This window comes from Chelon labrosus (genome assembly GCF_963514085.1).
Source record: "Chelon labrosus genome assembly, chromosome: 2".
In the NCBI taxonomy this organism is placed as follows: domain Eukaryota; kingdom Metazoa; phylum Chordata; class Actinopteri; order Mugiliformes; family Mugilidae; genus Chelon; species Chelon labrosus.
The window spans coordinates 33,904,756-33,917,934 of record NC_140338.1 but is presented as its reverse complement, the minus strand read 5'-3'; the positions used below and the strand labels follow the sequence as shown (position 1 = coordinate 33,917,934).

Below are 13,179 nucleotides of genomic sequence, written 5' to 3'. Positions count from 1 at the left end.
ATGTTACCATGAGGTTGACATTTTCAGTGAAACCTCTCAGTTTAAGCCATTAGATAAATTGTCTTCAAATTCAGTACACACTCTCATGTTCTCCAGAAGATAAATGCTTTTACCATCATCAGGTTAATTTTGTCGGACATTCTGATTTATGACCAGCTACCTGCAAAACTAGTGGTGTTCTTCATTCCATCATCCCAATCTTTACTTTACTATCCTTAATTAGGATATTGCTAAATATGAAATGAAGGCATAATGTGAACATGGTCAACTTTGCCTGCTCAATATTAGTATTAATTATTCATCTAAATGATCCCCCTCATCATCTGCTTTGTTTTATTTGCTCTGATTAACATTCATGTTTTGAATCTATTAAAATTTACCATTGTGCTACTTAAATAAAATATCCTCCTTGTTCACAGAAAATGTATCATGGGACCATAGTGCTGATAACCAATGCAAGACGGACCTGAGCTCATACTGCCTCCCTGTCCAGCAACAGTACGTTAATGGTTGGAACTGCCCGCCCCAACCTACATTACTGCCCTCGCAGACACAGCCTGATGATCACCGGTGCCATGGGAGCGGTGCGGGTCAACAGGTAAGAGGAAGGGAAAAGAAAACTATGTCATCTGGGTTACTTCTGCTCCTTTTCACTTAAAAAAATAATATCCATGCATTAATAATCACCTTCCCATAAACACCATAGCAGACTTCATGATCAAAACAGCTGTACTGTTTTGTAAAAAGATATCATTCATGTAGTGTTATACATAAAGTCACAGTGGTCAATAAATCTTTGACAAGTGCTTGATAGATCAGTTATTAGTTGTTATCCATAAAGACTTTTGGGTTGTCAAGTTATGAAATAATCTCACACTGGACATCATCCTAGTTATGAAATATGTATTAACAATTACAAACATACACAATCAATTATCTTTTCTTTATCAAAGAAGACCTATGACCAGTTATGAAGCTTCACTGTTGTATTTATTAGCTTGTGTAACTACAGGAGTGTTATTTGAGCAGGCTGATATTGATTAATCGTTTTTAGAAAACATTTATAGTTGCAGCCACGACAGCACATTACAAAACGAAAAGTTTGAGATTTTTCACAACAAACTCTTCTAAATAATGTCATATAACAATAGAGGATTAAGAAATTAAATGATTAACAATAATATGAACATTATACTCTTTAGCAACCATTTGTGACATAATGTTGGATGAAATGGCACAAAAGTCACTTGTAGTCAAACACTTGGAAACGCAATGCCCAAACACAGATATTTTTATTGTAGCTTAGCAACAGTAGCTAAGCACTGCAGGTCTGTCAAGATTTTCCCACATGCATGAAGCAGCGTGCAAGGACCACAGAAGAAATACACAGCATCTAAAGAGGGACATTTTTACTTGACCTAAAACCTTCAAAAACCTAAATAAAAGTGAAAAATGAATTTAAAGAAGTGCCTGTGCCTGCAGAAGCTCACTATCAAAAATCAACAAATCTCTCTCACTGTGTAGTCTTTTCACTGTATAGAATCTGGTTCTGGATGCTGGGCTCCTTTTAGCAACTTTGCCCCCCTTTTTTTTTTATCTGGGAGGACTATGTACTCCAGTAGCTGTTACCCAAAATAGCATTACATTGGCAACACATAATTGAGTTGTCATCCAAAATGTCTTTGGTAATTTTAAATGTATAAGCATACAATTTTAAAAAATCTCATGAACACACATTCTTGAGCCAAATGGGTTATAAAATAACCCTTTAATACTAGCAGTCATCCTACTTTTATCTACCTTTGTCTGTTTCTCAATTTTTTTTTTTTTCTCTGTTACTCCAGATACAGCATCGTTTCCACAGATGAAGATACCCTAAAGATCTCCAGCCTGGGCCTCCACAATGGCCACAGTCCTCTAACTCAGCAGACACTTTCAGGGGCTTGTGTACGAGGTGAGGAAGGAGGAGGAGAATGCCTTGGAAGCGATGAAGGAAGAGGGGCTTTGTCTCTGAGGGTGACCAATGAACCCATTGTCCACAACAGCTGCCGTGCCTCCCCTTCATGTCGTCTGGGCCTGGATCTGAGCACTGGCCGTCTGCGAAGCCGTTTTGTTAAGAAGAACGGCCAGTGCAACGTTGTTTTCAATAATATGGAGGACAAGCCTCGACGATACCTGGCTGACATTTTCACCACCTGTGTGGACATACGTTGGCGCTATCTGCTGCTCATCTTCACCACCACCTTTCTTTTGTCTTGGCTGCTGTTTGGCCTGATCTTCTGGGGTGTGGCGCTCGCTCATGGAGACTTTTCCCTTCGCGTCCCTGTGAAGGATGGGGATCCTCGGAGTACCGCAGAGGAAGGAAAAGACGAGTGGAGGCCATGTATTCTCCACATCCAGGGTTTTATTGGAGCATTCCTCTTCTCCATAGAGACACAGACCACCATTGGATACGGTTTCCGGTGTGTCACTGAAGAGTGCCCAATCGCTGTGGTGACTGTGGTGGTGCAGTCCATCGTGGGCTGTATTATTGACTCCTTCATGATAGGCACCATCATGGCGAAGATGGTGCGCCCCAAAAAGCGGGCTCAGACCTTGCTGTTCTCGCATCATGCTGTCATTTCCCTGCGTGACGGCAAGTTGTGCCTCATGTGGCGCCTTGGGAACATGCGCAAGAGCCACATTGTTGAAGCCCATGTGCGTGCTCAGCTCATCAAGCCACATGTCACAGCAGAGGGTGAGTACCTCCCTTTGGAGCAAACAGACATTGATGTCGGCTATGATGATGGGCTGGATCGACTGTTTCTGGTGTCGCCATTGGTAGTGGTCCATGAGATCACCAAGAACAGTCCTCTGTATAACCTGAGCCGCAGTGACCTGCAGAAAGAGGACTTTGAGATTGTGGTCATCCTGGAGGGGATGGTGGAGGCCACAGCTATGACCACTCAGGCCCGCAGCTCCTACTTAGCGAAGGAGATCCTTTGGGGTCACCGCTTTGAACCAGTGGTGTTTGAGAAGGGTGACCGCTACCATGTAGACTATTCTCGCTTCCATAAGACCTATGAAGTGCCATCTACTCCTCACTGCAGTGCCAGGGAACTGAGCCAGATGATGGGTCGAAGTGGGCAGTCCTCATCTTCCAGCTCGAGTTACTCCAGGTCTCCATCACCGTTTGCCCCAAGAGTAGCCCGGCACCTACTGGGCTCTCACTCCCCAAGCGCTTTCTGCTACGAGAATGAAGTAGCTTTGTGTTGTGGGGATGATGAGGATGAAGGGGATGTGAAAAAAGAGGTGGAGAATCTGAATGTAAGAAGTGACCGGGAGCTAAAGATGAGAGATGACATTCACTTGGGGTTCAAGGAAACATTTGTGGATGAGCAGACAGTGGAGATGTTGTGTGTTCTGGACACCGAGAATCAGATCAGCCTTGACAGACTACAGCCCACCCTACCTTTATACATCAGCAGAGAGTCAGGAGTTTAATCAGTGGTTATGACTGCCCTTCCATTTGTTTCCTCTCTTTGTGTGCATCCAACCAAAGTATTGAACTTGTGTAAAGATAAAAGATGGAGGACACAATTTAATCTGTACATGGGCTGGAGGAGAAGGATGTTTTTTTCACAAAATCCACACAGCTTTAGCTCACAAACTTGCATTGTTTTCAGGTCACGTATACTTTCAGTTGTAACATCAGCATCAAGAGAATGCACAGCTTGTCTACTTTTAAACATGATGACCAGGTATACACTTAAATCATCAAGTATCTTGAATTGCTTTCTTGTTTTATGATCTCTGTATGATCTACACTTAAATCAAGTTTTTTGTTCTTGATTTCCATTTTTTTTTTTTTGTATATATGATACGCTTTACTTTAAAAGGATTTTACATCATAAACACATAAATCTTATAAGAGAAAAATCTTTTAAAGGAAGCATGGCACAAATGTTTCAAAAGTCAACACTTTTCCTTGTAAAAATGAATATTTTCTGTATTTTGAACTTCTGTCTTCCTGCTTGATTTCTGCGACTTTTCCACATTTGATAAAGAAGTAAGATATTTTTTTCTTCAAAATTCATCACAGTGTATCCTTTAACAGTACCCAAGCACACATATGATCCCTATCCATGAAGCAGAATTCAGACGGTTAGTGAAACCTGTGCAAATGAAGAGAAAGCACTTTATTCTTACTTTTATCAATAGATACAAACACTTTGCAAATGTGTGATGTTTTGTATGAACAAAGCACCCAATAAACAACAGTTGATAACTGAATGGTCTCTGCTGAGTCTCTGTTCGCATTTCTAAACTGGGTTAAGGTTAGCCTTCTATCCATGCTATTTAGAATTCAGCAGCTGTGCTACTAATCAATGTACAACCTCAGTGGTTGTATATTAAGACAACCTCAATGGTTGTATATTGATTACCACTGAAAATGTTGGAAAGGCAAACACAAAATGGTAAAAACACTTCCTGACACAGCAGCCCCTCCCTCTGAACAACGTAACACCATCAATGAACTATGCTGCCAAATAACCATGACAGCCTCTGCTGTGTCCACTGTGTTAGAGGAGCCAGCAAACGTTTGCCCCAGGGCACCCAGACAGGTTTAGACGACCATGATAACAAGGACAAACCCTACAACTCTATGACCCCTCTATTACAACTCTTCTTTTGGAATACACACATGGGGATAAACCTGAGTGAGAAGTGTCACAAGCACTTTTCCATGACCCAGATGCAATCATTACTGTCTGTCTCCAATTAAAAGTCTTACAGGGTAAGACTAAGTAAGCGTAAGTAAGGACAGATGAGGTTAAGACAAGGTAGATAGGGATAAAAATAAAAAAGAGTCTTCAGAAGGAATAATAACAAGAAGAACAACACAAAAAATGCATGAATAAACACAGCCCAGGAAGAGCTCCATCTCTTGCTGCGGTGCAGGCTCCACCATGTGGCTGAACAACGACAACACCATCATGACATAGAGACGATATCTCCAGCCAGGATGCTTGAAGTATGATGAATAACATTCAAATAACCTTGGACGAAAGAGATGTTTTCTCTGGGATTGCCCTGGTAAAAGGCGGCTTGTTTCCGTAATCGTATGTGCTCACTGGAGAACACCTCTAATATGTGATGTGTAATAGATATTGATATCTATGTAAAAGCTCGCAAAATGCTGGAATAGGAAAATATCTAACAAATTAGATTCAATGTTTGTGTTTTCTTAATTTATAACAGGAAAAGAAAATTAAAGAAAATTCTGATACTTTTTTTTAATGTACAGTTTTACATCATCAGGCACGAGACCTGTGACAAAGGGTCACATTGCTTTTTTTAACAGAGTGAGAGGGCCTGAGGCTTGGAGGAAAAGACGGCTGTATCAGGTGGCAACCATTACTTTAAGATGTACAGTAATCCAGTACCTGATAATGTGTAATCTAATTCAATTTTCAATTCAATTTTATTTATATAGCGTCAATAACAATACAAATCGTCTCAAGACGCTTTACAAAAACCCGGCCTGAAACCCCCAGAGCAAGCCTGAAGGCGACGGTGGCAAGGAAAAACTCCCTTTTAACAGGAAGAAACCTTGAGCAGAACCCAGCTCATATGGAGGGACCCATCTGCCTAAGGCCAGCCGGGTATCATTAATCTAACATCAGAGATGGTTGACAGATATTCCCTCAGTTTTTCAGTAATGGCCTTATGGGTACGTTGGAGTTTCTATGTTGAATGTGTAAACTTTCAGATGTGTTTGTTACCTGCTGTCATATTTTCTGGCCATGCAGGAGAAAAGATCCCTTCCTAATTTAACAGCCGGAGTCTTTATAAGAAAGGCCTCAAATTAAAATCGGTGGCAACACCCAACTAGTTTTTGTAGAGATATTTCTTTCTAAATACTTTGTGGTGTAAGCTAAATGAATCAGCTCATAAGCTAACATTAGCATGCTAACATGTGACCTGTTTATTGTGAAGAGCAAAAGGGGTAATAGCCACACTCATGACCACCAGGCATATTAAATTTGACAAAAATAAAACATTGAAAACACACGCACACCCACCCACACACACGCACGCACACAAAGAGCATGTCAATAACATAATCAGTGGTTAGCTTGAATGTTTACCATCCATTCTAGACTGTATGAATACACACATGGTTAACACTTCAAATTCCTATATATACAGTATATTATTAACAGACCATTAGTTTGGACCTTGCTAAGTCCTGCTAAGTAACTAGAGAGGACTTAATTTAGTTAGTGATGGTAACTGACGAGAAGCTGGTAGAACCCATCCAAGTCAGGATCAGCCTTTGCCTATGTTCCCAGTATCTGTCGATGTAGGAGAAAGCCTTGAGGGTACTGTTCATGCAACCTGCACACAGAAACTATCAGACCACAGACTGAAACCCAGTTGTTATTGTTGCATTGAGCTGATTGCTCACCAACCAGTAACTAGCCCTCATTAGCATGATTGATAATTAGTGCTTTAATTTCCCCCCTGCAGCTCTTTTGCCCTCCTCTGTCTTTACAGTCCTTCACAAACAAGGTGGAAACTGGTGTGGTTAAATGTTATCTGCTGTCCCCTCTAACAAGACATTTCCCCTCTTTACAATGTGTCTCTCTCCCCGCTGTCATCAAATCCTTCTCTCTGGAGGTTTTCTGATGCTGGTTAATTATCCGTATCGTCATATCCCCCTGTCATCAGCATCCACGAGGGAGAGCAGCTGGGTGACCTCTGTGACCTTTGTTAGGGCTGCTAATAGCTGACTTCAGTCCTGCCTAATAAGATAGTGTGTGTTCATCCTCGTGTGGGTTAGGTGTGTGTGAGTGCATGCATGTGCTTTCATGTGTGTGACACTCTGCATATCTGCATGCCCTCTCTGGCCTCACTGGCTGTTTGCGGCCTCGGGCTGTGCGACCAGAGCCAGTGACAGTGTGTGTGCTCAGCAGGGGACAGTATTTAGGCACTGGGGAGCTGTGGCTGGAGGATCTTTGATTCAATAATGAGCTGTTGTCTGCTGGGGAGCTGTGAAGCCGCTCAATGGGGGGGACAGAAGAGCATTGTGTGCTGCTCAGCAGAGCTCAGCTCAGCAGCAGAGGTCTGACTGAACCAGGCTGGGAAGCACCACAGGGCAAACATCTTCTAAACTCCTCTGTCTCTGACTGTCTGTATTTTTATTGCATTTCTATTGGATCAGTCAGTCTGCTTCAAATCTGAACTGCGACTTTTATTTCCTGTAAAATAACATTTAATTACAGGTTTAAAAATGTAATTTAGAACAAGGTAGCACAGCAAAGTGGAAATAGCAGCCATGAAAGCACCTGTAGCCGAGTGGTGATTAGCTAACCCACCATAAAACTACAAATTTTGTACAAAATGTCTTTGCATTTAAATTTTCATAGAGATTAAAGAAATGAGATTTGATGTATAATTGTTGAGCTTTACAACCACTGGCGAGCACTTTTTCTAGCTCTTCCTCCTTATTTCAAGTCTTTATGCTAATATAATTGGCTGCAGCAATATTTTGAAGGGACAGCTATGTTAGAGAGATGCAAGTTCTCTAAACCCACATTAAACAGTCACTTAAATCTGAATAAGGGGGCTTTCTAAATATCCAACTCTGCTGCTTCATTGCATATTCCTGAAAAGGTCCCCAGTTCATTTGTATGTGTCCGAACACTGGTTTTGATTGTGAACGATGCGGATCTTCCACTTCTCCAGCTGTCTGTCTGCTTATCAGCCCTGATTGTTTGTCAGACTTTACACAGTCTGTCTGCATGGCCAAACGACTCGTCTGTAAATCGGACTAAAGTAACTCTCTGTCCTCTTTACGGGCTGTTTTACATTGATTCATAGATTTATCTGCTATTGGTATACCGCAGGGAAAAAAAGTTTCTCAAATTCTTGCAGAAAGAGAGAAAAAATAAAATAAAAATGACAGACATGAAAAAAAACAATAAATCACCAAATTTCTCACTCTCTACTCCCAAATATCCCATCCATCTTTCTGTCTTGTTGCCTTTAATCTGTCCCTCTGCTTGGACAACAACGCCCTCTTTCATGTAGCCATCTTTTCCTCCAAGCCTCAGGCCTTCTCCCTCAGTCTGTTTCGTTCACACAGACTAATTAAATGTTCTGAGGAGAACTCATGATTGGAAAGTTGGCACAGTTTTCTCTCTTTCTTCCGTTTTGTCTCTCCCTCTTTCACCTTGTAAAACGTTGTCATAAAATCACCTTTTAAATAAAGATACACAGGATTTTGTATTTTTTATATAGAAAAATATTGCTTTATTGATTGTTGATCAGTTAATATCAGACACAAATGGCTCCATATATTCAAGTTATCATCTTTTTTCCCCCTTTCATCTTGAACTTTGTGAAAAATTTAAGGCAGATGGGATGTGAACTGCAAAACCATTAAAGAAATTATTTTGTTTTGGCAAAAGAGTGATAGCTTGCTTTGTCATTTTACAATAAAAAGTTACAAAATGCTTTACAAAAAATGGGGATGAAAAGGGAAAATTGGAGAATAATTAAAAAATTTAAAATTCATGAGTACAGGGCTTCAGTTGCAATCTGTTAAAGAAAGAGTCCCACAGGGAAAAAACAAACAAACAAAAAAAACAATATGAAAATGAAATGAAGATTTTGGAACCTACCAGTGTAATTCAACACATATTGAATTATTATTGATGGTAAAGCCTTCGTTGATATGTGCCATTATAAATAGGCTTAAGTAAACAAACATTATTATAATTTTCATTTTTGTGATGTCAGCTTCTCTCCTTTTGCATACACACCAAACAGATTCATATGACACAATCTCCAGCAAACACGTGTGTTTCTGCCATATTATTGGTCTTAAATTAAGCTGTCTACAGCAACTCATATTCAGAAATATAAGCTCTTACTTAATTGCCCAGTTGGATGTTGACTGAAGAAAACTCTGAGATTAAAAATATGCCTGACCCCAGAGTTCACCTGGATCTGTCTGAACCTAATCCACTCTTCATTTTACTTTACCTATCATTTATTTAAAGTGAAGAATACCAACACTAACAATACAATAAAGGAAATTTGGGATATAAACAGTTTACACACAATATGTATTTTTTAAATATGTTGAAGTGGTTGAATATGAACAGATATGACATTTTAAAAATGAATCTTGCAGGAAAACAATATCAGTAAAATCATATTCTTACAATTTAGTAAGAAAAGATTGAGGATAACAGCTGAGTTTCTCGACGCAACATTGCAGGGAAGAATTTTAAGTGAGGATAACAATCGACAAAAATGCATGACTAAACAGCCTGCTGGCACGTATGACTGAGGGGCAAAATCGTCATAAAGTCGCAACATGAATGCCGCCATTGTCCCTGTCACCATCATCCCCGTCTTCATCATCACATACTCTGGGATTCAACGTCCTCCTGCGTCTGAGTCAGAGACGCAAATATGTTTTCCTCAAGTTTCAATTCAAACTCTTTTTATTTATTTATTTTACTTTTTTTAAAATGTTCTTTATCTTTTTATTGTTCATTTATTTTTTCCTCCGTTGCTCTCAGTCAGGCTGAAGTTGTGGCAAAGAGATGCGGACACAGCAAACCGGCGAACAAAAGACTATTCATGATGCCCTGCACTGCAATGATGATCCTGCTCTGCCCTCCACCCCCCACCCTGCACCAGCCTCCACAGCTGCACAGGAATGTGGTCCAACAAGTTACCCGCTCCCCCCTCTCTTCCCTGCCACCATCTCTACCACCGCCACCACCTCACCAGTGCTGCCACCATCGCAACCGAAGCCCTTCTCTCCCAAATAAAAAGATGAAGAAGGGAAGAAACTATAGAGGGGGGAAACTCTGCAGACGGAGCACAAAGAGAGGATTCATGGTTAGTCACATACACTCCCAGAAAAAAGGAGATGGGGACCCATTTAAGTGTGGTGCAGCTGCACTAATTCACTGGGTGAAAATGGGCGAAGAAGGGGTGATAGAGGTCAGATAGAATCTTTTTTTTAATTCATCCCCATGGATGGCATGTCACTGCACTGTTGCCACTTACTTAAAGTCTGTGTGATGGTTAAATCAAGTGATGAATCAGGAAAACACCTGCAGCCATTCATTTCACCAGTCTGTTCCTAGAATCATTTCATTATAAAACCTTCACAACACCAGACTTGTAATAGGGCAACACCATCCTATTAGAGGTCACATTTCCCAATCAACATGTATACTTCAGGTGACTTCCAGTCCCAGAGTCTGATATTCAGTTATTACTGTATGTTCTTTACCCAGAAATCCTCTGAGAGCGTTCTAGTGTTGTCTACTTCTCCAAGGATGGCCTGCGAAATCAAAGCACAGGTCTCAGCTGGCAGAAGAGTCACATGAGATTCAGCTTATTGATAGTCTAGCTTAAGAGCTGGAATTCCCCAAGCACTGAGCTCAACTGTTTTTTTTTTTTTTTTTTTGCACAGGCCTTAAGAGGAAATGGCATTTACAAATTACAGCATGAACCGTGTTTTTTAACAAACCAAGAAAACACAGAGGAAAGCCAAATGCATGAGAAAAGCTGTTGCATTTGCAGACAAAACTCGGAGCAGGATGCTTCAGCCTCCCTGGAACCTTGTCTGAAATCTGAACCTTGGCCATTTCTGACATATAATTTCAGATCCTTTTGTCAAGTTCGTCATTATTTGGAACAAGTGACGCCATTCATTTGAGGCCAAATGTGCCTATTGACATGGGAATGAATGCTTTCCACCAATTATACATGAGTTTAATGCAGAATGTGACCCAGCATGTGAATATTTGACCGCTCTGCATGCTTCCCTTATCTGCATCCACTCTCACTCTATGTGCATCTGTCTGTTTTCCTCCATCTTGCCTTTTCTCTCTATCCATCATCAGATTTCAGGAATTTCCGCCTGGGAGCTGTCCAAGTATTAAGGCCAAAGCTAAAGGTTATTCTCTCTTTTCCTACTGCCTTTTCCCCCCACCATCGCATCACCTCATTTTCTATCTAAAAAACATCCCTGTTCCATAGAAGATCTACAGCAGGATAGTTTCAGCCTGATCACACATGAGGATGGCAACACATGACAAAGCATGCACCTGAAGCCTGACTCTTTGACCCTCTCCTGCCCATCAGGATCTTTGACCTCCCCGCTGATCATGGGACCTTGTCCTCCCATCGTCTACCCTCTCTCCCACAGGAGCCGCAGGAAACGGGCTCTTGTGACACAGTGGTCTGTGCAGCATGGAGAGGCCCATTACTGCAGTCACATGGCAGGTTAGCGCAGAACCGATGCGACCATGTGAGCTTTATTTTCTAACAAGTTACAGCTGCCCCGAGGCTCATGATGGTTTCACACAGGACATGGAAAATGTCAGAAAATCCAAGACAGACTTAGATTTCGGGCAGAAGTTATTCTTTAAAGTTTAGTTTTCATGAGTCTGCTTCAAGAGAGGAACAGGTGATATTTCTTCCTTGAGAGTTTAGTGACAGGTGTAAGAGTTGACTAAATTCAGTTGTGAGCTTGACTTAAAGACGTTTATGAAGCTCTTAGTATTGGCACAAATATTTGATTTCAAACTTGTGCTTTTCAAGAATCTTTTGACTTTTCATTGATAAAAAGTTATTCTAAAACACATCACAACTTTGTAAACGTGGAAGAGAATGAGTTAAGGTATTACACAGAAGCATAAGTCTAAACTCTTGAGTGTCAGGGGAAGAAATTTTAGATTGTATAAGTATTATAAAATAATTGAATTAGTGGACTGAATTAGTGGACTGTCCATTTATAGTAAATCGGTGCTGAATGCTCATATGGTTAGTATAAGCTATTTCCATTCAAGTGAATGAACGTGACATCCACTTCCTCATTTTCTGTTTAATCATACTAAACAGAGTCAACTTTGAAACTTTTTTCCCCAACTATCCAAATAACGATTTCAGTCACATCTACAATACAAACACTACACACAATACCTACATATACGGAGGGGCCCAATGTAAAAAAAAAAAAAAAAAAAATTAAACTTACTTGAAGTGTATGTTAATTAATTCTGTTTTAAGACTTGCTGGTAAACATTGTGGTAATGGCATTAGAATCAAGAATTCACCAAGTGATGATGAAATTCCACATTTTCAAAGATTAAGCCGAACTTACTGAGGCCTGCAGAAACATGCGACAACTGCTGAACCAAACTTTACGCAGCACCAAACCGAAACGTTTGCAATTTTGTTTTAATTCGATTCGTTAAAAACAGGAGACATTCATAGATAATATAAATCCAACTGATGACAGGACTTCATTAAACAGCGCGCAGATATTTTAAGAGACATTTTAAATGACAGCGCCTTTATTTCCTTGTTCGATTCCTACAGAGTTGAAAAAGAAGCTGCTTTAGCTATGCGCATAAATATATTCACCTACAAAATGTAATAAATCGCCCTTTTTAAACATTTTCTATTATTAAGTTTGGTTTTACGACATGCCAATTATTATTATTATTATTATTATTTAAAGAAAATGTTCATTTGTTTGTTTGGTCTTTGTTAAAAATATACTTTTTTAAAGCATGGACAATAATTATAAAAGAAAGAATAAGTTGGTATGAAAACAAATAGTTATTGTGATTAAAACCAGAAGCTGCATATCGTTTTATTTCAGAAAAAAATAGTTGGCATGATGTAGTAGAATTCAAACAGGTTTTAGATCTCTTTTTTTTTTTTAGCAAAAAACTTTCCTTAATTTTATACATCACCAACAAGATCTGGTTAATATGAAACGGAACGATTGTGAAATAGAAAGCAAAGTAGAAATTGCGCACACATCAGGAATTAAAAAACAAAACAAAAAAACAGCGTTTAGTCCTCCGGATTCGTCACCAACACAAGAACCATGTACTATTAATAATCCTTACTTTAGAGTAAATCTAGGCCTCTACCAGACGCTGAACTTATCAATGCGATATTTTTATGAGTCTATCGGACTGATACAAGACTACTTTTTAAACTCTGTAGTAGTTTCCACTTTTAGGTGAAATTTTAAAATGTTAACATTTCGCGTTGGATCTGTTCGTCCAGGGAACTCTCTCTGACCATATAAAAACCACCCGTCACACAGACTCCCTGGGGGGCCATGCACATCCACTGTGTAAACAC

At 40.0% G+C, this 13,179-nt stretch overlaps 1 protein-coding gene across 1 annotated transcript; it reads left to right on the top strand.

Moving 5' to 3' along the window:
- Window positions 1-506: 506 nt before the first annotated feature.
- Window positions 507-3,700, top strand: LOC311506038 (ATP-sensitive inward rectifier potassium channel 12-like; the record flags this gene model as incomplete). Its single annotated transcript, XM_084569903.1, has 2 exons — window positions 507-598; window positions 1,845-3,700. 2 exons carry the CDS (start codon window positions 507-509, stop codon window positions 3,481-3,483), a joined length of 1,731 nt encoding a protein of 576 aa, XP_084426029.1. The 3' UTR covers window positions 3,484-3,700.
- Window positions 3,701-13,179: the final 9,479 nt, after the last annotated feature.